A 24,543-nucleotide genomic window follows, 5' to 3' on the forward strand; every position below is an offset into this window, starting at 1 on the left:
TCATTCCTTTTTAAATCTCATTATTGGATTGAACTTAGCTCACTTTTTTAGTTTCTTAAGGTTATCATTGCAACACGGTTCACTGTGTACATTATTTTGCTTCATATATATGTATGTCGTGTTTATATCATGTATTCTATGGACAAAAGGCAAAAAGTACTAATGTAAAATTGTACAAACCAAACGTTCTTCAAACATAACCAATCTACACATATACTAGTTATAAAGATAACAGAAACACGTTAGAGTGTATAGAGAAGGATACACAACAGGATAAGTCTTCAAACGTATGGCCATTAGACTGTTGATTACGTTCACGAGGCGTAATTAACGTTCCCAAATGAACCTATTCCATTCCCTTCGTTGCCTCGATTTTGTCCTGGTACAGTATACCGCATCGCTCTCTTACTCGTTACTATCTCAATAATTTCTAGTTTAATTAATGACATTGAAAGACGCTTATTTAGGAAATGAAACTAAGTATGGTTTTTTCGAATTTAAATCGCGTATATTTGTTTTTTTCAACACACCAACGTGTCGGGCCCTTTACAGGTCCTATGGTCACGGTTAAATGAGACGGTTTTTTTATAATATCAAGTGACGGAATGAACAAGTCGTGTGTCTGATGGTAAGCTACACGCCTGTCCATAATAGTTGCAGCGCCACTCAGAGCTTTAAATCGTAATGATTGAGGAGCACTGCCACTGCGTAGACATAAGTTGACAAGTCCCATGTGACTGTAATTTCACCAAATACAGTCATCAACCAGTTATGTCTAATATTAATGCCAACCACCCTATTTTTCACTAAAATTACAAAAGTTATTAATTAAATACCTTATTTTTAAATAACATTACAATTACATATGTTTTACAAATTCTTTTATTTTAACAATTAGATCCGAAAAAAATAGTTTTTTTTGCTATGTGTTGAGAACTCGATATGCTTATTTACAAAATTTTTAAAAATTGAATTGAAAAACATAAATTGAAAAACATTTCAAATTTAATAGCAACATCATTTCCTGCAATAACCTCTTTTGTTACAATAAAATGTTTCATATTCAATGTCCACTTCAAAGCCTAAAAAGCCGACCTTTCACCAAACTAAATTGGTTCGTATTTAAAAAATAGACAAACTAAGCGCTTTAAAAATGATACCGATCGTTGGAAAAAAAAACATGACATTTTAATGACAGGGATCGCCTTCCTAACGACTGTCATTAAAGAGCACGTTCGAATTGTAATTTTCTAAATACCACGTGTAATTTAACTTTTCCGTGATCGAATTTTACCATGAATAAATAAATTGAGTCTCAATTCAACCGCATCTGAAAACCTTTTTGAATATTCTGTCAGTCTAGCAGGTATTTCGGACTAAAGTTGACACATTACGGCGTTGGCTGTCATGAAAAACGTCATGTCTGATTTTAGTATTATACAAATTTGCGGTTCTTGTCATCGTCCTGTTTTTGCTCTTGAAAACAAAAAAATACTATCAGTCTGCCGTAACCATGGGACCAGTAAAGAGCCCGAAACAAACGCAATTTCAGATATAAAAAAAAACACACATGAACATATTAAGAAGAACGCTTAATTGGAATTAACGTTTAATTTGAAAAAAGAATGACTTAAATCGTCTTTTGATTTCGATTAAACGTTCCTGGTGTATGTGGCCAGTGATTCATAAGAACCTTGTTATTATAACTACACCTTTTTTTTAATATGTTCATGAGTATAACGAAAACTAATTACTTCAAAGTTTACTGCCAATTTGAAAACTCCGACATGTATCTTCGCTCAAAGCTTAAAAAAAAATAACTTATAAAACTATAGGAAATGTGTTTTTTTTTAAAGCCGCAAATAGCATCTAATATCATTAATTGAAACTCATATCCCCGTGCAAATAAAGTTTAAAATGATTAATTAACTTATTCAATATCAAGTTGTTAAATGCTAATGGCTTATAGATAAATGCTTTATGTGTCTATTGTGTCGTGAAACGATAAATAAGGTGGGAATAGATACGACTAATGTATCAATTCTTATTGTTTTTAATGAGAATTTATTATTTCACGAAGGTAGAGATTGTATGATAATAGTAGTTAGATGTAGGTACCATCTTGTTAATTTCGTCTGTCTAAATGTTTTGGTATGTGGAAACTTTTTTGGCCACAATTGTTTTATTCTTTGAAACGAGCGATAATATGTGATCAAAGCTGAAAATGTTCTCAAGCAAGTTCATAAAATAAATCAAACTTGTTTTTGTTCAGTCGTGTTTGCTTTTTAATAACAAAAATTTTCTTTCAGTAAATTACTTTGTTACGGCTTTGAATGTAATTTATTACGCGGGGTAATAATCAGTGAACCTAAAAGCAGTCTGATGTAGATGGTTTTTAAACTCCCATGCAGACAACGCCTAATTGTCGTTGATTGTTAAGACTAATCCATTTTTAATCGAAATTAAATTTAGTTCTATGCGATACAGTTCACTAGAGAAACCCGGTTCCCGGTATCGGTATCGGTGCTAAGGACACATACATAGACAACCACAAATTAAACCCAAACTCACGAGAGAAATAAATGTAGGCCATGCAAATATTTTTCTCGGCCCGGGAATCGAACCCAGCGTGGCAGTGCAACGCTTTATGCAATGTTTAGATCATTATGATTAATTTTAGTAGCAGTAGAGCTCGTTGTGAAAGAGTTCGTCCAGGGAAGTACTGCCACCTTACCTATTTCTGCCGCCGGGTAGTAATATCAGCATTACTATGTTCCGGTTTAGATGGCTAAGGGTGCTGGTGAAGTTACAGGCATATGGGACTTGTCAACTTATGTCTCAGGGTGACGGGCGCAGTGGCAATGCCCCTCAGATTTTTGCAATTTAAAGCTATGAGTGACACTGTAACTGTTATGGACAGGCGTGTAGCTTACCATCAGGTGCTCGACTTGCTCGTCTCGTCACTTGATGTTATAAGAAAAAGACCTCAGATATCTCTAAGATATCATGTTTTTTGACTGAAAGAGTAATAAATAATCTAGAATATCGGGAACTATGCACGTATGCTACTATATTAAGTGTCTAGGATTTTTCATGTTAAACATAACATAACTATGCAAAGTGTTTTTATAATATGAAAAAGACTGTGTTACAGAACAAAGCTCCGTAGGAAGAAAAAATTTGAAACAATGCAAATGTTCGTTTTGTGATTTAAAAAAGGGCCTGTCTGGACCCTCGTTTATATCTCAATTTGCCCATCTGGAAAGAAAAAAATATTCAAAGGACAATAGGTTAACTTTAACAACGAAATATTGTGGTTTTATATAATCCCCGGGGCTAAACCGTGTTTGAAACCCATTCTCAGTCAGGCTGAAATTTTGTAACCGTATTGAAATAATTGATATGTTGACTTAATTTGCTGGATAGGCTTGGTTTGATAAAATGAATGGATGACTAAATGAATGGATCTGAGGACTAAGCATTGATCCATTTAGTAACAAAAATATAAGATTGCCGTGCCGTTTAATTCAGGACTAACGAAGGCTAAAGATTCAAAATTGCTATGAGCAAAGTTAAAACTAAATCGTGTGATGTTAACACACAGTTCCGAAATCTTTTCTCTTTGCTTCTATGGACTTGAGAAATATATTCGACTACATACTGGGTTTCACGTTACACAGTTGGTTTATATAATATATTATCTTTCTGTATGTAATATAGTGTCGGTATATATTAACTTTTAGAGGAGACACGTGTCTTGCAGTGGGGCGTATATGAGTTGAGAACGATTAATTATGAGTTGCATATATATTCTTTTTAAATCTACTCTTATTTATTTCCTTTTGTGGAATGAATTTAATAATTGAACTAGCTGATACGTAACCTGTCAGGCCACTTTCTGTAGTAACCGAATTATAGGGAAGATTTGTCCTATCTATTTCGTCTGAACGAATTCCTGAACAGAAGGGGCGGCTGAAATAAATGGGGAATGTCAATGATAAGCCTGGCGTGGCGCCATGTTTCTACAGAATAACTTCTCATTCGTAAAGATAATCTCGTTAAAAAGTCGCGCCGACAACGCACTAAGCTCCATACGCAAAAAGCGTCATGAATATGTGGGGTGGGATTGATTAATTAAATTTGCATAAGTTAGCACGGCACCAGATAAGGGTGCCTCTAAATATGCACCCGAGTCACGTACACGGGCGACCCCGAGTGCCGTGAGCAACTATTTGCATGAAAGTCACTTTGAGAAACCTCCGAGTGACTTTTTCCTACGTGTGCATGTTTCTTACTTTTATAATCGAGTAGTAACAGTTTGGTAATGCAAAATACTCGACGAGTGAAAATACAGTTTGTACAGTAGAGTCCTGGTAATCCGAAATTTTTGGATTTTTTCGATTTCGATTGTTGGACAAATTTTTTGGATTAAGTCAAATATTTCTTAAAATAAACATAAATTACGTAATAACATGTGAGTACAATAAAAACCTTCGATTTGACTGAGCTCGAACCACTGTCTGTTGCCATGCCGGGGCTACCCTCTTAACCAACTGAACTTCGCTATTTTTCTTTGTTGGTCTTTGTATCAATGCTAATAATAAACTAACGGAGTATTTTCACAAAAATATGAAAACGTTACTATTAGTTAGAAAACGTTAATATTAGTGATGTCATCACACAATTTATTTTATAGGTATGTCTAAATATATTATAACCAAATTTCGAAACAAAATGGGTGATAAGAAAGCGGCTCGCTTCATACAGTTGTGGTGCGGTGTAAATTATCTTAAAGATACGTTACAGTTTTGTTGGTTTTCCGAAACCAACAAAAACGTAATCTTAGTTTAATCCGCTAAGTGGACATTTGGATTACCGAAATTTGGATTATCGGGAGTTAGTGGAGTACCTTATGAATAATCTAGTTGTTGAATTACGTTCAATCTTGCCTTATTATATTATTCTAATGTCAAAATGTCGTCTCAACACTAATGGACATAACTTTGTTATCAATATCACAACACAGAATGTAAAGATATAAATAACGTTTTGTTAAAGGGCGATATAACCAACTAGGATTTGATATAATTGAAATTTTTTGTTGCAACAGGCTAATGAGAATTCGCATTTGTTCGCATGCAAATGGTAATGCTTTGCATGGGAATACGCAGATCAATACACGGCCAAATTGGATCCGGACCGTCCCAATAACTCGACTATGTATCAGTTCTATGAACCTTGTTTGTTATATTGAATTCGATGTTGACGACTATGTTGTGCACTTGTATAGCAATAAATGAGGCACTTTCAGATATATCAATATACTCGTACATACGTGCCACGTTTATCTCCCGTCTCCAACAGAGGTAGGTAAAGACGTTGAACCTCAATATGCTGCTCTCCTGACTAATATTTTCTCGCTTTATCCATTTGCATTAGACTCTTCTTACATGCTGGTTTATTTTAAGTAGGTACTCTTAACCTGACTCGTTTTAAGAACATAACCAATCCCATCAATATTTAAAATACATTTTTAGCATTCGTATTTCTATTTAAGAAAATATAATTCAAACCGTAGCTACTCTTGCAGAATTTCGCGTTAAGTAATTGAAAAGACGTCATTTTGAAGATGTTACTTTTTACTTGTCGTAGTTAGTGTAGTTTATTGACTTTTTCATAAACTTAGGATATGCAAGCGTACATTCTAAGTCTGTGAAATGTATACGTATATTAGATTTTTTTATGAAATATGAGCATGATTTGTCACTTTAAGTTTGTTCGATAGATTGTTATAACAATGAATGTTACTACAACATTATAATATAGTGATTAATAATAACATTCCTTTGTTATAACTTCATTACCTATTGTATTCTGAACTTTAGAAAGGCTTCCCTAAGTGCCTGTGCACATGGCGTATTTTTTACGCGCAGATAACGCGCGTTTCACGAGCGCTCGGTTACGGCGCCATAGAGGCAGAAAAAGCAAATTATTGCGTTTGTATCGATCTTAATGCGCGTATAAAGCTGTCAAACGCGTGTTAGAATCTCATTTGAAGGTCGCTTATATCGCGTTTCAACGACAACAACATCTGTGTTCGCACTGAATTTGTAAACGTGTGTGATATTGCCGACCAAATCAAAAGACAATGTCAAGTGTGAAGCTTCATTCGCATCATGCATCTTTTAATATGGTCGAGTATTACTTACCGGAGAACGGGAATAGACCCCTGTTCCCATAGTCATGGCTCGCGTTTGAATCACGTAACGTGTGTACAGGCTTCTAGACTGTCCAATAGAGGATTTATCTACAAAATTCCATATTAATTTTAACATGATGTACGAAGAGGCCGTAAATATAATTTGGTTTGTCTGCAGGCGTGCTCGTGGTGAACGTGACGTGGCGGGGGAAGACCTACGTAGGCACTCTTCTCGACTGCACGAGACATGATTGGGCGCCGCCACGGTTAGTATCATTTATTGTTCAAGGTTTATCACCCGTTGACGTTCGAATGTTTTAAGAAAATGATTTATTTTTATTTTTTATTTATGGCACAATAACAGACATCAGATACAAACAGTAGAGAAAAAAACACTCAAACATTGATACAGTGGGCCATATTATATATGGGCATATTATATATATATGGGCAATATCTATGCCCAATATAACTGTTCTCAACATTCAAGCCAGACAGAATCTTAAACAGTAATAATAATAATAATAATAATAATAATAATAATAACGCACACACTCAACATAGCCCCGCACTAGGGAAACCCTGTGTCGCGGGTGCCATGGACACACACAAAGACAACCACAAATTACACCCAAACTCACGAGAGAAATAATTGTAGGCCATACAAATATTTCTCCCGGCCCGGGAATCGAACCTGAGACCTCTGCGTGGCAGTCCGGTATGGTAACCGTTCGGCCACGGAGGCAGTTAAAGTTATACAGTATGTATAACTTAAACGCACGCTAATCACCTGTACCACAAAACAGAAAAAAAAGAATACATTATTCACTTCAAGACAACGCGTGAAGTGACGTTTTAAAAGCAGCAAAAGTATTCATTTTACAAGTAAGCTTTAGAACAAAGTAACAAAAACAACGCTTTCCTCCCATTCTCCGGCCGAAATATGTTCCTTTGGTGACGATCTCGATCCGTGTTGTCGATCTAGAGCCGTGGAAGCCTAATGGTTTCATCTACCGCCTCTCAAGCAGAAGCCATGGGTTCGAATCCGGGCTCGAACCTCTTGAGTTTCTCGAATTTATGTACGAAATTTAATTCGAAGTTTACCATAATCTTTTCGGTGAAGGAAAATCATCGTGACGAAATCAACACGTAGAAGAAGGTTCACAACCCTCGGAAAATGTGTGAAGTCCTCAACCATCATTGGGCTAGTGTGGTGGACTATGGCCTAAAACCTCGCCAAGAGGAGACCCGTCCCTTTAAAGCCGGATTTACATTAGTCTGACGTGTCGTGTCGTGATGCGTCAGAACGGTATCTATCGGTTTCATACGCACAACATAAGCCGTTATGTCATATTGCGACACACTAATAAATTCATCAGTCAAAATGTTATATATATAATTTTGGCTGCCAAGCAGAGGTCCCAGGTTCGATTCTCGAGCCGGGTGAAATATTTGTATGGCCTACATTTATTACACAAACGGAATCACATTTTATCAATAATTAAATATGTAATTTTGCAATTTTCGTCCATTATAGCAAAGCTAGTAAAGCTGGTAATGATTTCACAGAATAGTTTTCAAACAAATTAAATGACATTTCGTCTCTATTTCTGGTTATATACTCGATGTATGAATATAACCAGATTGTATGTATGAATCCGATACCGTTCTGACGCGTCACGACACAATACGTCAGACAAATGTAAATCCGGCTAAATGGGGATGATGATGATATTTATTTTTGTTCCAATATTTGTAACCATTGAATTGATACAAAATAGTTGAACGAAATATGTTAATTTGTTGACGATCTCATTACTAGGCTTACCCCACTACTGACTACAGTCTTAAAGGGTCTTACTTCATCACGATGTCCTAATACGGGTAGGCATTAGACGCATTAAGTTGGGAAACAAACAAACATCTACCCGCAATTCTATGTCCGGGCTTAATGTTCTTACTACAGGGATTACTGTCATTAGTATTCCGTGCCCAGTTGGATTATGTTTGCACTGAATTTAGCTTTGATTAACCTGTTACAGGTGTGTTATATACAACATAATGTGTGTTCTATTTTGGTAACTGTTTGAGTTGGGATTCAGTTGCGATTTAAATTATGTTATTTGAAATTTTCGCGAATATATTTAAGGGTTTGGATCCTTGTCATGTTGTGGAATTTTGAAATTGACACAGTATAAATATGTACTTTCGTCGGCTAAATTTGAAGACTACGTAGAACTCCGTTTTTGGACGAAATTACTTTTTTATGATTCGAGCGGTACCTATATCGGGCATTAGATAGACTAGAAAGTTATTTTAAGCTTTAAAGCTTAAAATATAATTTCTAGACCCTTATAATACTTATTGAATATCATTTTATTATCATGATGTTATAACTTTTTTGAGTAGTTACCCCACTAGTTTCTTCTAATTATTAATATTAAGATCGTACACTATGAAAAAGTCCTTTTCTTATTAGTGTTCGATATTGGTATTAATAATTGTAGACCCGTTTTAGTTAAATAAATGTATATTCTTAAATTGTCATATAATTTTTTCTAGTAATTCTGTTTTGTGTGCCTATTCAAAAGTTCAGTTCATATTAATGGAGGTACGAGATTTAAGAATTTAGCCGACGTTATTTAATATAAGTGCGTCATGAGAAATCTATGTTTCAGGTTTTGCGATTCACCTACAGAAGAATTAGACGCACGGACGCCAAAAGGTCGCGCGAAACGAGGACGGGGCGCAGCGCCTACGGACATGACAAATTTCACAGAGACGCGCTCGTCAGTGCACAGCAAACTGCGTAACGGCGGCGCCAAAGGACGTCGCGCACTTCCATCTCCCACCCCATTCACACCCCCAAGACCAGACTCTAAACGAAAACGTACCTCCGAAGCTGAAGAGCGACCGCCAACTCCAAAGGCAAAGCGTCCCCCGCCAACCCCGACCTCTCCACCTCCAGATCCTGTTCTCCTAGAATGTCCGGAACCCAATTGTTCTAAAAAATATAAACACGCAAACGGGCTCAAGTATCACCGGTCACATGCGCACGGCACGCCTGACGATGATTTAGATAAGGACGGTTCTAGTTCGGAGCAGGAAGAACCAGCAGTTGAGCCTGTGTCCCCTGTGCGACCTCCTTCAGCACCAGCCACCCCTGCAACTCCCGTCAAATCTCCAACTCCTGCGAAATCTCCTGAAATCAAAGAAAAGTCTCCGGAAAAGTCTCCAGAGAAGCCGGAGACGAGTGTAGACTCTCCGATTCAGCAGAGGTTCCCAGAGGAATTCCCGGAGACTGCCGAGTCAGCGCCACAGCCGGAACGAACGCCAACACCTCCTGCGTCTGCTACACCTCCCCCAGAAGCACTACCAACGTTACAACCTACACAGTTCAAGGTAAGTACTGCATTTCATAAACTGTAACCATCTTGCTCATTTTTTTATCAGCAGATAGTTAACACACACATTGTACGTTGTAGGTCAAACCGCGGTCAGCGCTGATGCCTACCGAGGAGCGCAAGTCGACAGAGTCACCCCCGGACGAGTCGCCTGGCAAGCGGCGCGCGCGGCGGTCGCCTACCCCTGGCGTGCGTTCGCCGGCCTATTCCGATATCTCGGACGACGCGGCTCCTACTGAAGGCGCTCCGGACCCTGAAGGACATCGACCTTTCCCGGTGTATCATCAGGTAAGGAACATATCCATCCTTTAATTTCTAGCCTTGAATCATTATTACTGTTGCCGAATGTGTACCTGGGTACAATCACCCAAAATTTAATAATCGGTGTCTGTACGCAGTACTACGGACAACCTCCATATTTACCACCGGCGCACGCGACTACCGCGCCACCACCCACAGACAAAGGCAAAGATGACCACAAGGGAGATCCAAAGGCTGATCTCAAAGTACGTTACTTTTATGTTTTTAAATCAAGATCTTTAGTACTTCTCACTAACTCCAGAATATGGCTACCCATTCTGTTCAGTATAATGGCAACGTTCGCAGACACTTATCGTCAAAAACTATTGTACAGTTTTTGATGTTTTCTGTTGCGTTGGATTTTGTGAGATTACAGTAAAAACACTCCCAAACCGATCTCAACTTTAAGAGTTTCAATTTCTAAATAAACAAACCAAAATCCTTGGGTTGTCCCAAAACCGTATTAGGCTAATATAGTGGACTGTAGACTGAAATAATTTGAATTAGTTTCGATTACAGGACGTGAAACCCGAAGGAGGTCCACCAAAGGTTCTACCTCAGCATTTCTATCCGTACAACTACGTACCAAACTTTCCTTATAATGTCGAAGGAGGACCTCCGGGGCCACCTCTAGATGACAAGAACAAAGAGACTGACCGGTCCAAGACTACACCAAGTCCGCTGGATAAGAGCAAGCAAAGACTACCTGACGGAAAAGAGAACCCTGCCAGGCCGAATGATAATCATCAGATACTGAAAGAGAGTATTGAAATGAAAGCTCAGATGGGTCCATATGCCTTCCAACGGCCGCCACATGCAAGGGAAGAGGAGTTAAGAAGGTATTTTATGATTTTAACTTAATAGCTTTTCGGTTTACAATCAATGTCAACATTGTACGCTTTGTTTTGATCGTACTTTAGGCGAATAGATTAATATTTTCGGTTAAATATATTATACGACCATTCGTGATAGGTATTATAGAAAGCAACTGAAGGATATGTCCAGGAGGAGGCTCGGTAACCTCCCTGTGTATATTGTATTAGATTGAGCGTTACTAGCCAATTGGCCAAACGTGTAGGGCAAATTCTTGTTATATGTGGTGGTGTTGTTGGAATATTATTGTAACTACTATGCATTTTCTGCAGATACTACATGACGCTTGAGCAACGCAGGAAAGAAGGCGAAAGACCTCTGGGGGGCCCAGTGGGGCCGGGCGTGGGGGCTGCGGGGGGCGCGGGCGCGGCGGCGGGCGGGGGCCGGCCGCCGCCGCAGCCCGCTCACAAGCCGCCCACCACCAAAGATTCTAAGGACGACAAACCTAAGGACGAACCTAAGGTAAGTAATTTCATTCAAAAAATTCAAGAGTTCAGACTGCTACACCCAATAAAGAAACCAAAAATTGTGCTCTATCATTGAGCACGATTGAAGAAACTAAATGCGTACCCTATGGCACACAATGAGAAAAGCAAATACGTGGCTAATGTCACCCAATGAAGGAACCAAATACCTGCCAACGGCACCCAATAAAGAGACTAAATACATGCCCAATGGCACATAACGAAAAAACAAAATACGTACCCTATGGCACCCAAAAAAAGAAACTAAAATTCCTGTTCTATCATTGAGCACGATTGAAGAAACTAAATACGTACCCAATGACACACAATGAAGAAAACAAATACGTGCCCAACGGTACTTAACGAAGAAACAAAGCGTATCCAATGGCACCCAATAAAGGAAACAAATACAATAAATAGGGAACGAAATAAAAGTAAAGTAGGTAGCAGTAGTGTGCGAAAATCAATGATACTCCTCTGTTACAAACACAACATGACTGTACTAGTACCTAAACTTAAGGTTTAATTTAAATTTTTCACGTTCACAGGTGAAACAAGAAGGCCAAAAGCCTACAACAGAAACGCAAGGGCCTCCTCCACCCCCAACATCGCAGTATTACCTTCCACCATATATGCAGGCCCCTCACTACGGGGCGCTCCCATTCGACCCCGTGTACCGCGCTCCCCTTAGCCCCATGTTGGTGGGAGGCTTCGGCGGCGGCTGGACCGTGCCGAGATACCATGCGCCTGAGGATCTATCAAGACCTGGAGCGCCGGCCAAGTTAGATCTGTTGCCACCAGGTAAGGAAATATATTTTTATAAATTGACTCATCCGTAGAACAAGGACTTACGTGCAAGACTACTTCTTCTCAGGACATTGTACATTTCGTTCGTTGTTCTTTGCTATGGATATTAGATCGACCGTTTGTTCGATTTTATATTTCCGAAACGAAATAAGATATAAATAACAATTCTGAAAACACCTATAGATACGTTTTAGTTTCAATAACAAGATTATTGTTTATCCTCTTTTCACTGTATCTCACAAAGTGCTCTGTTCTTCGGATGACTCGAAATATTTTATATTTAACTCACTAAAGAATTTTGGATCTTAATTTAATGTATTAAAGAGTCTTGTAGCCTCTGCTGGCGATTGGGTTGAAACATACCTTATAAGGTGATTCAAGATCATCATCATCAAACTTATCTTGTCGATGGAGCATCTTCCAATCATCTCTCTTAAAAGCCAGCTCCTTGACCTCCTTATATGACACGGCACCGGCCTCTTCCTTTATTTGGTCTATGTAACTGCGCCTAGGTCGACCTCTTCTCCTCTCCCGCTCGATCTTTCCCTCCAAAATGGTCTTAAAGAAGTAGTCGTGTCGTATGAAATGTCCAATCGTTTTCCCGCGTCTATGCTCTATAGTATTTTAATTCAAGATAAGGGTTTAAATATGGTTAGTAGCAGTAGAGCTCCACGTGGAAGAGTTCGTCCATCATCATCGAGATCTTTTCATTGTATGGGACAAAAAAGCGGGACAGCAGAAGTTGGACAAATTTCATGAAATGTTTTTTTTGTTATACAAAATGAATAAAATTGACATTTTTTTTAATGTTTATAGACTCAGTTTGTTATAAGGATGACAAAAAAAATCGGGACAGCGGAAGTTGGTCAAATTGAATAACAAAAATCTTCTTTGGTTTCGGGATTTCTCCATATCATTTAAAAAAAACACACTCTTTATACGTAAAAAATCCATTATACCCGAAATAAATATGAAATGAAATTATTTTTATTTGCATAAGATATGGTTAAAAAAGTTTTACAAATGAGTTAATAATTTGTTAATTGTTATTAATTGCCTAAAATAGGCAGGCTGCCTAACACATCCTTCCAGTGTGGAGGGAGAGTCCCCACATAACCCCTGAGAAAAAAAAGGCTGCCTAACATGTATACAAATTTATTGATTCTGTTACATAAATTATCAATATGGCTGTTATAATTAAGATTTTTGTCCAGCCATAGTCCTAAAAATTGTTTGTTATCAGTTATACAAATCTATTGATTCTTATAATGTTCATTTAGATTAAGTTGTGATTTTCCCTATAAAGCAAACTGAATGTAATTTGTTTTTGTCAGATTTACATGTAAATTATTGTTATTAAGCCATTCCATTACGGATTCTATAGTAACGTTAATGTCGTTTTCATATTCGTTTACATATTTTTTATTAGACATCACTATAATGGATAAGTCGTCTGCAAATAATACACAGTTATGGTCTGTCACTTTAGGTAGATCATTAATATACAGCATAAACAACAAGGGACCCAATACACTACCCTGTGGAACACCGTTTTTATTATGTTTGTATTCTGAGTTATAAATTGATTGAATATCATGATCACCTATTGCGTGCACTTCGACACTCTGCATTCTATTCTTCAAAAAAGAGTCCATCCACAGCAGAGGTAAGCCTCGAACACCATAACGCTCAAGCTTTTGTAATAGAGTATCATGAAACACAAAATCAAATGCCCTAAACATGTCAAAAAATAGAGCTGTTACATGCTTTTTTTATCTAAACTTTGTGTAATAGCGTTAGTCAGTCTGAAACAAGCATCTGACGTTGTCCTTCTTTTTCGGAAACCATACTGTTCATCTCTAATAATCTTAAATTTCACACAGTAGTCGTACAATTGAGCATACATACTCCTTTCGAATACTTTAGACAAGACTGGTGTTAACGTAATAGGTCGATAGTTGCTTATATCAGCCTCATCTCCATTTTTGTAAATAGGTTTAATAATAGATTTTTTTAATATGTCTGGGAACACACCTGTTTCAAAAGATAAGTTGATTAAATAAGTTAAAATTGGTGCTAATTCGTGTCCACACATCATCATTATTTTGATTGATATCTCATCAAAGCCACAAGCATTGGAATTTCTTAGTGTTGATATAATTTTGAGAACATCGTGTACTGCTACTGGCTTTAAAAAAAAGGAGTAAGCAGATTGTTCGACTGATAATAACTTACTAATATTACCATAATTTGTTGGTTTGGTTACTAATTTTTTGGGCGTTTTGGGGGCTCCACCTACATACATCTTGGAGCCCAAGCTAACCTCACCTGCAAGTGGTGCGCCTGCTGATAGACGGACGAGGCTCTAGCGAGGGGTTTTCCCTTTCGGGGGTTGGGAGGTCAGACGGCAGTCGCTCCCGTAAAAACCAACACCGCCACATCAACTTATGGAAGTCAACAGAAGGATATGGCATAGGGATAGGGCGCCGCCGCAAAACGGCGCGCAGGAGCCTCGCCCGACTTCTGTGGCAAGTGGACTAGGGCTACCGTGTCAAGGGTGGGCACGGTTAAAGAGGCGAGCCCCTACCCATCATAGGAAGCTCCGCTTTGCCACGTGGAACATTGGCACGCTGACTGGACGCGCGAGGGAGCTAGCAGACGTGCTTTCCAGGCGGAGGGTCGCCGTGGCGTTCCTGCAGGAGACTCGGTGGAAAGGCAGCAGATCCCGGCTCATTGGGAATGGCTACAAGCTGATCTACACCGGTGCTCCTGGGGGCGTGAACGGGGTGGCCGTGGTGCTCTCCGAGGAGTTTCACGATCACGTCCTGGAAGTGAAACGCTTTAGCGACCGGCTTATGGTAGTGAGGGTGCTTATCGAAGGGGTCGTGACCCACTTGATAGGCGCCTACGCACCTCAGGCCGGTTGCAGCGACACGGACAGGGCGAGGTTCTGGGATCAACTCGGGGAAGTGCTGAGTGCCATTCCTTTGTCTCAGGCAGTCGTCTTGGGTGGCGACCTGAACGGTCATGTGGGTGAGGCGTGTGAAGGGTTCGAGCGGGTCCACGGTGGCTACGGGTACGGCAGTCGCAACGCGGAGGGAGGAGACATCCTCACAACGTGTGCGGCGGCCGATCTCGCCATCGTGAACACGTTCTTTAAAAAGAACCCCGAGCATTTAATCACCTATAAGAGCGGCGGACACGCCACCCAAATCGATTTCCTACTCACCAGGAGACACCATATCAGCAAAGTGGCCAACTGCAAGGTCATACCAGGTGAGAGTCTCACTGCGCAACACCGTCTTCTTGTCATGGATCTCTGCGTAAAGCCGGCCGACAAGCCCGCTGAGCGCTGCCGACGCCAAATCAGATGGTGGCGGCTTGATAGTACCACGTCTCAGGAGTTCATCTCAGCGATCGGCGATAAATGCGCCGACACTGAAGGTGATCTAGTCCAGAACCACTGGGACAACATTCAGACTGCCATATCTGAGGCGGCGAAAGCGGTGCTGGGCTTGTCCAAGGGTGGTCGCAAATGTGACAAAGAAACTTGGTGGTGGAACGACACAGTCCAGAGGGAGGTGAGGGTGAAGAAAGCCCTCTTCAAAACGTGGCAAGCGTCCGAATCTTCTGAAGACCGCGACGCATATAGGGATGCCAAACGTGCCGCTAAGAAAGCTGTAGCCAGAGCCAGACGGGACCACTTGCAGCCGTTGTATGACAAGTTGGAATCGTCTGAGGGGCAGAAGCTTATCTTTAAGCTGGCACGTTCGAGGGTCTTAGCGGCACAAGATATTTCCAAGTGTCGCTGCATTAAAGACCCTCATGGCAACCTTATATGCGAGGTCGACGCGGTGAAGGAGAGATGGCGCTCATATTTCCACGAGCTGCTGAATCAGCAGCACAGAGAGGTGCAGCCACCGGTCCTCCCTCCGAATCAGGGACTAGTGCGACCGGTAACGCCTGAGGAAGTCCACTTAGCTCTTCGTCGCATGAAGAATCGGAAAGCTGTCGGAGCCGATAGGGTTCCCATCGAGGCCTGGAAGGCAATGGGTCCCCGTGGTGTGGGCATCCTTACCGGCCTCTTTAATCGCGTGCTCCTCACCGGTAAAATCCCTAACCAATGGAGACTGAGTATTATCACTCCAGTCTTCAAAGGGAAGGGATCGGTGCAGGAGTGTGGCGATTATCGGGGCATAAAGGTCATGTCCCACACCATGAAGCTCTTCGAGCGTATAATAGACTCTCGGATCCGACAGGAGAGTGCTGTCTCGGAGGGTCAATATGGGTTTCGGCCTGGTCTTGGGACCATGGATCCTGTTTTTGCCCTAAGGGTCATCATGGAGAAATACAGATTGAAGAATACGCCTCTGCATTTCATGTTTCTTGACATGCAGAAGGCCTTCGACTGTATCCCCCGTGTAATGATCTGGTGGGCACTGAGATCCAAAGGGGTACCAGAAGCTTATATTGACATCATCCGAGACATGTACCGCGATTCCGATTCCATGGTTAGGACTGCTGTTGGTGACACTAAACCCTTCCCTGTCACAGTCGGAGTTCACCAGGGCTCAGTTCTCAGTCCCTATCTGTTCAGCGTGATATTAGACGAGGTCTCAAGCTCCATCCGAGACACGCATGAGCAACCCCCGTGGATGCTTATGTACGCTGACGATATCGCGCTGGCGGATGCGGATAGAGGGAGACTGGTACGACGAGTGAATGTGTGGAAGGAGTCGCTTGAGAACGGCGGTCTGAGACTAAATGTGGCGAAGACTGAGTACATGGTCTGCAACGCTACAGATCCCCTACCCGTACGCATAGGCGAAGACGCGGTCGAGCCTACGGGCCAGTTTAAATACTTGGGATCTGTACTTAGCGCGTCCGGAGACATCGACTGCGACGTCAGAGCCCGAATCGCAGCCGCTTGGGCAAAGTGGCGTGAGGTGACTGGTGTAATTTGTGACCCCAAGATGCCGGTTAAGCTGAAAGGACAGGTCTATAAATCCATCATTAGGCCTGTCCTTTTATATGGCAGTGAAACGTGGCCCGTACTTGAGCGTCATAAGCAGGAGCTGCGTGTCACGGAAATGAAGATGCTGCGCTGGATGTGTGGAGTTTCACGGAAAGACCGTGTCAGAAACTCCCGCATCCGCGGCAGCCTTCATGTCCGTGACATTGCAGATAAACTGCAAGAAAGCCGCCTACGTTGGTACGGCCACATCTTACGGAAACCGGCATGCTACGTGGGAAACAAATGTCTGGCTATGCCACCTCCGCCGGGCCCCGGTAGAAGGGGCAGACCCAAGAAGTGCTGGCTTGACGTCGCCAAGGGTGATATGCGTGCCAATGGTCTCACCACTAAGGATGCCGAAGACCGTGCAAAGTGGAGGAGAAAAAGTAGGAAAGCGGATCCCGGGCTCCGCAGCAACCCTGCTGAGGACGCAACCGGGACAACGCTAAGATGAGAGAGAGAGAGAGGTTGTGAGTGTCAAGGCAATAAAGTAATCATTAAATGATGTAGCAATCTTCTTGGGATCAGTGATAGTATTATTTCCATTTATAATCTTCTTAATTTCATTTGGAACTTTAGAAACAGTTTGTTCTTTTATTAAGTTCCAAGCCGCTTTACATGAGTTTGCATTATTACTCATATATTTATTAAAATGCAGTTTTTGGGACCAAACAGTGCATTTTTTATACAGTGCATTGAATATTATAGTAAGTAACTATATCTCCGTGGCAAATATCACAGACAACACGCCAAAAGTATTTTAGGAAAAACAGACACATACATTACGTATTAATGGTTACAGCGCCACTAGCCTGACAAACAATGTATTGCTACGCATTGACAGCTGACGAACGCTGTGAAGGCCCTGTGCATTGGTTCCGTTCATGGCAAATTCGACACAAAAGGCGGTATAAACCAATAATAAATACACAAACAACTTTTATACAGGAGAGTGAATTTATTTGATTTATAAGTTTTTATCTAATGATATTACATATAATATCATTAGATAAATATCACATATGATATTATAATATTTTATTATAAACTATATTTATCGATGCATCAATTTTAATTATACCCCGTGTTGGTTTTTCAGGCCACGGCGCCCAGTACGCGTACGGCGGCGGGCACGGAGGGCCTCACAAGATCCACGAGCTGCAGGAGCACGCGAAGTCGCCGCAGGGCAAGCCGGCGCCGCGCGGCGACCGCGACCAGCCCAAAGACGCGCCTGCGCGCTCGCCGCCGCCGCAGCGCCACGTGCACACACACCACCACACGCACGTCGGCCTGGGCTACCCGCTCTACCCGCCGCCCTACCCTGGTACGTACGGTCCCACCGGTGCTAGGGTTTGCGGAACTGGTTCCCGATGCCGGGTTCAGCTGAGGGGGTCGATTCAGAACCTTACGATAACTCGGTTGTTCGACGGATTCGATTTGATATCGTACGATTTCTTTTTATTCACAATACCCGCATCGAACGTCAAACTGTCGTATTCGAAACTCAACCGAAATGACACCTGTACGATTAATCGAGCTTCTCGACTGGCAAAGGCCACAAATGTTATTCAGAACAGTTATCGAATGAAAGTTACCGAACCTCCTGTTGTTTATAAAGCAAGATTGTAATATGGAAATCTCTTATTATTTTAAATAAAGTCTGGATTTTATTCAATTTTATTAATTTATTTTAATGCAAGACTAATGCATTCCTATATTTTAGGCCTTGAGTTTTAAAAATGTATATAAAAGGATTTTCATCATTCAAATCTATTTCACCAACTAACTCCGTAGACGCCGTCGGATAACGATATCGTATCCGAATCCGAATCGAACGATTCGGTTAAAATATCGAAGAGTTCTAAATCCCCCGATTTACCCAACCGGTATTCCCGGTACTTCTTGAAAAACTTAAACTGTAACCAATAATTTACGCTTTTCCAGTAAAGTTTTGACTTATTCGCAAAAATGTGTAAAGTTTATTTTGGAGGTATATGCCAAAAATCGAAAAAAATCTGACTTCTGGGTGTTCTGATTTCTATTGCTCTGTACAGGTAATTCCTTAGTTTGAAGAACAGACATTTTATCGTACTACATTACATTTACAGGTATTAATTAATTTTATTCTTAAATCAACCTGCAGCTCTCGAATACATCTTCTCTAAACAAACTGATTTGTTGGCATTCATTATTTACTTCTAATTGGTACGTAAATTGCTTGCAGGGGCGCGATAGCACGCGGAAAAGCGGGCCAGTCCCGCACAACCCGTGTAGCTACCAGCCCTGGTAGACAGAGAGACCTAGATGGTCTACACATTAGAGAGAGAGCAAGAGAGCAATAATTAAACACTAGAGAGATGTGATTAGAGAGATGCAGAGCTAAGTGTCAAGAGGCACTAATAGAAGATTGTGTGTTGCAGCGGCGGCTGTGCTCGCCAGCACGCAAGCGGTCGTCAATTCCTTCCCGACGCCACCCAAGTGAAAGGACAAACCAGGTTAAAACTGGAAACATCAAGAGTACAGCCACTTTAACGTGGGCCACGGACACGGTACAATGAACAGTAGTAAACGTGTCTATAAAAGCTGGACATTGGATAGTGAAGTGACAATATGAACGACTGTGTGAAAACTTTGTGTGAAACCTTTGAAACTTAATCTCTATGCCAGTAGCCATAATTTAAACACTGTGATCTCGCGTAACCCACAAATTTTAAATGTGATGTGCGCTTTGAATGTTCTAGAATGTGTCCGAACCGATAGTTACCTGAATCTTTTATAGTTGAAGAGTGTTGTGTTATTAAAAGACTCCTGAATGTCGTGTTCGTTGGTAAAGAGGTGCGTCTGGACTGCAAAGCTCCTCTATATGTCTTTGTTTTATATGTTTATTAGTGGAAGCACAAACTAGCTTTGTAAATATTAGTTGTATTACGTGTAAATTAATATACGATTATTTAGTTCTCCGTAAGGATTTTTAAATGTAAAGAAACATCGAATTCTCCGTTTCACCGGGCATTGTACTGAAGTTTTAAGCCCCGAAAACAAATTCAAAATTGTCACCATAAAACTACCAAACCACCTAGTAAGAATCTATTTATAAAAACAGCATTCCACATAACGAAAAGCAATCGTACCTAGAAATAAAAGTAAGATTAATTAATTAATCAATAAGTAAGTAGCGTAAGTTTGAAGGCGTCAATGTGATCATAACAATATGAGTAGCGTGCACAAATCGTAATTTGTCTCGATATAGTGAGGATTGACTAATTAACGTATAATGTAGAGCATCCTATAGAATCGTTGAGTGTTTGAACATCGCTGTACGTGTATGTCTGGCTTTTATTGATAAATAACTATAAATTCTTATAGTCCGATATTCTCGAATACAAGGGATTACTGTTTCTGCGGAATATCGCTCAATACTTTTTGTCTGGATACATCAATTTGCTTGTATTTATGAGTAGCTTCGCAAACTTCGCAAAGACAAAAGTTTTGAGCGATTTACTATTGCACAATAGTTATTATTGCATTCACGTTCGACAGTTGCATTTAAAATGATTCCCAGCGATGTGTTCGAATGGTGAATCGTATAATTTCCAATTTAGTCTTCCAATTCTTTTGAATCCATATCTCCTTGCGTTCACTCTGTCTATTAAGACGCGTTCTCATCTGCAAATAGCCTGCATGCAAGTTTCTAAATTTATATTCGTAACTCAATGAACACAATACTAGCATGCAAGATTACTTGCAATGGAACTCGCGATTATTTTAAGTTAAAACGAAAACATCGGTTAGCAAGCTACCTTTTGGCTAAATATTCCAATTGTGAAAATGTTTTGTTAAGTAATTGATTAACGTGACCTAGCTCATGTGAGCGTGCTTCACATATCTGTAGCATTTAGAATGGTAAATATTTCCTATGTTTTGGTTACATTATATAAGAAAATATACAATTATAACCAAATGTGACCGTTCTTGTTTGTAATTTGATATAAACACTTAATTTTATTCAAGCACTAAGTGATACACGAGTAAATCGATATTACTTTGATGCTTATATTTCTATTAAAGTTGTATTTGAAATAACAATTTTATAATGAGTTTTACATTTGCCTGCAAATACTGCCATATTTAATAAAATATTCTAAGAACGGATGTATTGAAAAAATATGTTTTAAATTAATTATTTATGCACTGATGAAATAAGAGGTTGGTAGTGAAAACTCATTGTGAAGTTGTCAAGCTACAGTAGTGTTGTATGATAATGTGAGTCGACTTGTACCTGTTACATAATCATACCTGTTGCAAAAGAATGATAAATAACTAGTAAACAGTACATCTGACGGACGCCAATTCTGAAATTTAGTATAGCATTTCTGTCCAACGAGGAGAACCATTGTTTTTTTCCTACTTTTTGTTAGTAGTCTAAATTTTTCTCTGATTGGATACTTTCAATCTAATATCTACTATAACAGTTATACCTAAGGCGCCACACAGACGCTCTTTTTTACGTGTAGAGTAATATAAATAATACTAGCCAAAGTCGATTAGTCGAGGACTTGTCAGCTCGGCACACGAAATTAGAGCATCGTCTACGGGCGCGATAGGGACATACATACACATTGAAAGTTAGTTCATACAAACAGCACGATTAGTTAGTATGACAACGCGATCCTAACATCGAAGCGAACTGCATTCTGTACTAAACGTGCTTTTTGTACGGCCAACCCGTTCAACACCATGCGCCTTAACCCTTTTTATGAATATATCCTTTAATTAACGTGGTAATGATAGACCCAATCATTATTAATATTTATTTATGATTCTTTTAAAGACCAGGGGCCTAAGTTGAGTAAGATCGTCATATTATTTTTTTCCTTTTAAAAAGTATAATTCAATATAATATATATCATATATACACCCCAGTAACAGATATCGTTGATTTATTTACACCTTTAACGTGTATGTGAATTGTTTAGAAAAAGTGTTATTAACATAAGATAGTTGTTAGATTTCTTATTTATGAGTACTTAACCAGTAATTTCAGCAATCAGGGCTCACTTGGACACGGCTATTAAATTCACTTGAGTGCCAAATAATTTAGTTACTTAACACAACGTGTCTGAACGAAGAGAACTTAGTCGAATTGTTACTAAATAAAGTTACTTGTCAGTCGAGTAAACTTTTACTAGCATTGTCCGAAGTGGGTTTAATGAGTAAATTTCATCGTACAAGTATTGCAAGCAATCGTACATGAGTTTCGGCTGGTTAAGCGCAGTTTTTCTCGACTGTATTTTAACAATTTTAACAGTTTTGTCTAAAAGGAGCTAACATTTTGTCGTTTTAACACAAGATACGTTTGAATTTTGAAAAATCAGTACATAATACTGGCACTAAATCTAAAAACCAGTAGAAAAGCAGATCGAACTAATTTGTGAATTCTGCAGTAAAAGTACATTTTACCTGTCTTACGCAGGAACGGCAGCGGTGTCGATAAACATTTCTAAATCTTTAGAAGACTATAGAGTTTAAACGCGCAATGTGCACGTCAGGAGATCGAACTGTAAAACGTTTGATTGTTAAATTGCATTATAAAATGTCTAGGAATAGTGTAACTGACTGTAAAGTTCCTTTGAGTTTCAAAAATTTGTGACCAAATTCGACATCAAAAATGTTAGTTGCTTAAAAATATGGAATATTTAGACCGTTTTTAGTATGAGTGTACCAGGAGAGCATGTGTCGTAAGGTAACATGATCTCAGCAGGGAGAATTACGGATGCATAGACTGATCCTTTTTTTTTGTTTTAAAATCTCTTTCGAATATGCAACATTACGCTTTCGTTTGTTATAGATTAGGGTATTGTAGAGGTAACGCCGCATCGAAGCGCAAATTACACATGTCGAGTCGCTGCGTCTTGACGAATTTATATCACAATTCTAAAATAACTGGATGTTATTAACATATTTTATAGGTAGTTTTGACTAACTGAATAATGTACATATAAACATGCCAATTTTGTTTATAATAAGAGTATACTGTACTCTATTACGAGGAATAATTAGATCGGGTGAAGTTATTTCGGCGTTATACGTGTACAATAACCAAGCTTGTTAAGCAGCCGGTTTCTGTATATCATGCCATCCGACTCGTTGCGACTCGACATAATGTGCGCCTACCTTTAAAGTAACTTTATTCGTTTGAAGAGTCATTGAAGCATGACAGTTGTGTTGTAAAGGTCATGCTAACATCTGGAATCACCTGGGAGTGTGTTTAGGCCTATATTTTACGACGAGATATTAGACAATGTGTCGTCCCTTTACTCCGAATAGACCGTACGATTTTGACGCAAAAAAGTAATTTACATAATTTGATTTCGAGTTTCATGTCCTATACTATGATATATATAATTAATTTTCGTCAAAATTGAATTTACGTCCATTAGTGTTGTAAAGGAAAATAATAATACACCAGGCTACGTGTAACAATGTATCTACTAATAGAAGCTCTCTAAGGAATTGCCGAATGACACTTTGAAATTAATTATTTGCCTCTTAATTTTCCATATGAACAAAAATGATGTAAAATTACCTTTAAATGAATAAAGTTGTTTACACAAGCCAAAATCATCATACCAGTGCCCACATGGTATGGAAACATGATCATTGTATGTATAATGTCTGAATACATAATATAATAATGAACATTTGTGTATTTTTTTGATGTAACTAAAGCCAAGTTTGATTTTTCTTAGAAAAGAATTCGAGACGTATAAAAAAAGGAATAATAAAGATAAATTATTTCTTAAAGAAATGTGTTTTATTTCTTAAATAATTGGAAGAATATTAATGTCATGTTAAAATATAAATTACATTATGCTTACTTGCGAATTGTGATTATTTGACTAGGTGTACATGAATCGATGAAGTACAAAAAAGTTAAATACCTACTGAATTTTATTTAACTATGAAGGTTAAAAAAGTCCCTTCGTTTTGTAGAACGTTAAAACAAGTGTTAAACCAAGTAGTTATACAATGTACATTTGCATACTCGTATTTACGGTATATACAATCCTAAACCATACTATATAGAACCGTCGTCATTTTTCTTGATATTTTTTACCGGTACGAGGTTACAAAGTGTTATCGTGGCTTATTGCATTGTCACCATAATCCAGTTTAAAAAAATCCTATTCAGATATGACATAGTCGGTTCTAGTCGCTAAAATGATGAAAGTTTATTCTACCGTGAAAAGTAAAACCTCCTCGTAACTTACAACTCTTAAGTTTAGAGGTTGTGAAAGCTCATAGTTAAATATGATAATAATTGAGTTTCGTAACCACGATTTTTTTGCAACTTATGGTGTGACCCATTCGTGTATATGTACGAAATAAATATTAATATTATTCATTTAAAACTGTGGACCGACTAAAATACTTTTTTGCGACTAAAATAATACTAAATTACGGCTTTTACCGGACTAGTCG

The 24,543-nt window shown here is 39.3% G+C and overlaps 1 protein-coding gene across 2 annotated transcripts in view; it reads left to right on the forward strand.

Moving 5' to 3' along the window:
* The window catches only part of LOC113231140 (zinc finger protein 608-like), a 131,446-nt gene extending 107,621 nt beyond the window's left edge, over positions 1-23,825 (forward strand). Inside the window, exons 3-11 of one of the 2 annotated variants that reach the window (XM_026465330.1) lie at positions 6,378-6,465; positions 8,878-9,601; positions 9,685-9,891; positions 10,002-10,109; positions 10,423-10,742; positions 11,049-11,238; positions 11,789-12,041; positions 18,161-18,385; positions 19,286-19,471. In XM_026465330.1, coding sequence (XP_026321115.1) covers positions 6,378-6,465; positions 8,878-9,601; positions 9,685-9,891; positions 10,002-10,109; positions 10,423-10,742; positions 11,049-11,238; positions 11,789-12,041; positions 18,161-18,385; positions 19,286-19,296 — 2,126 coding nt within the window. In that variant the 3' untranslated portion in view covers positions 19,297-19,471. The other variant, XM_026465329.1, reaches the window with a different exon arrangement.
* The last annotated feature ends 718 nt before the right edge of the window (positions 23,826-24,543 follow it).

Source organism: Hyposmocoma kahamanoa, unplaced genomic scaffold, assembly GCF_003589595.1.
Source record: "Hyposmocoma kahamanoa isolate Upper Pololo Valley unplaced genomic scaffold, ASM358959v1 64, whole genome shotgun sequence".
NCBI lineage: Eukaryota > Metazoa > Arthropoda > Insecta > Lepidoptera > Cosmopterigidae > Hyposmocoma > Hyposmocoma kahamanoa.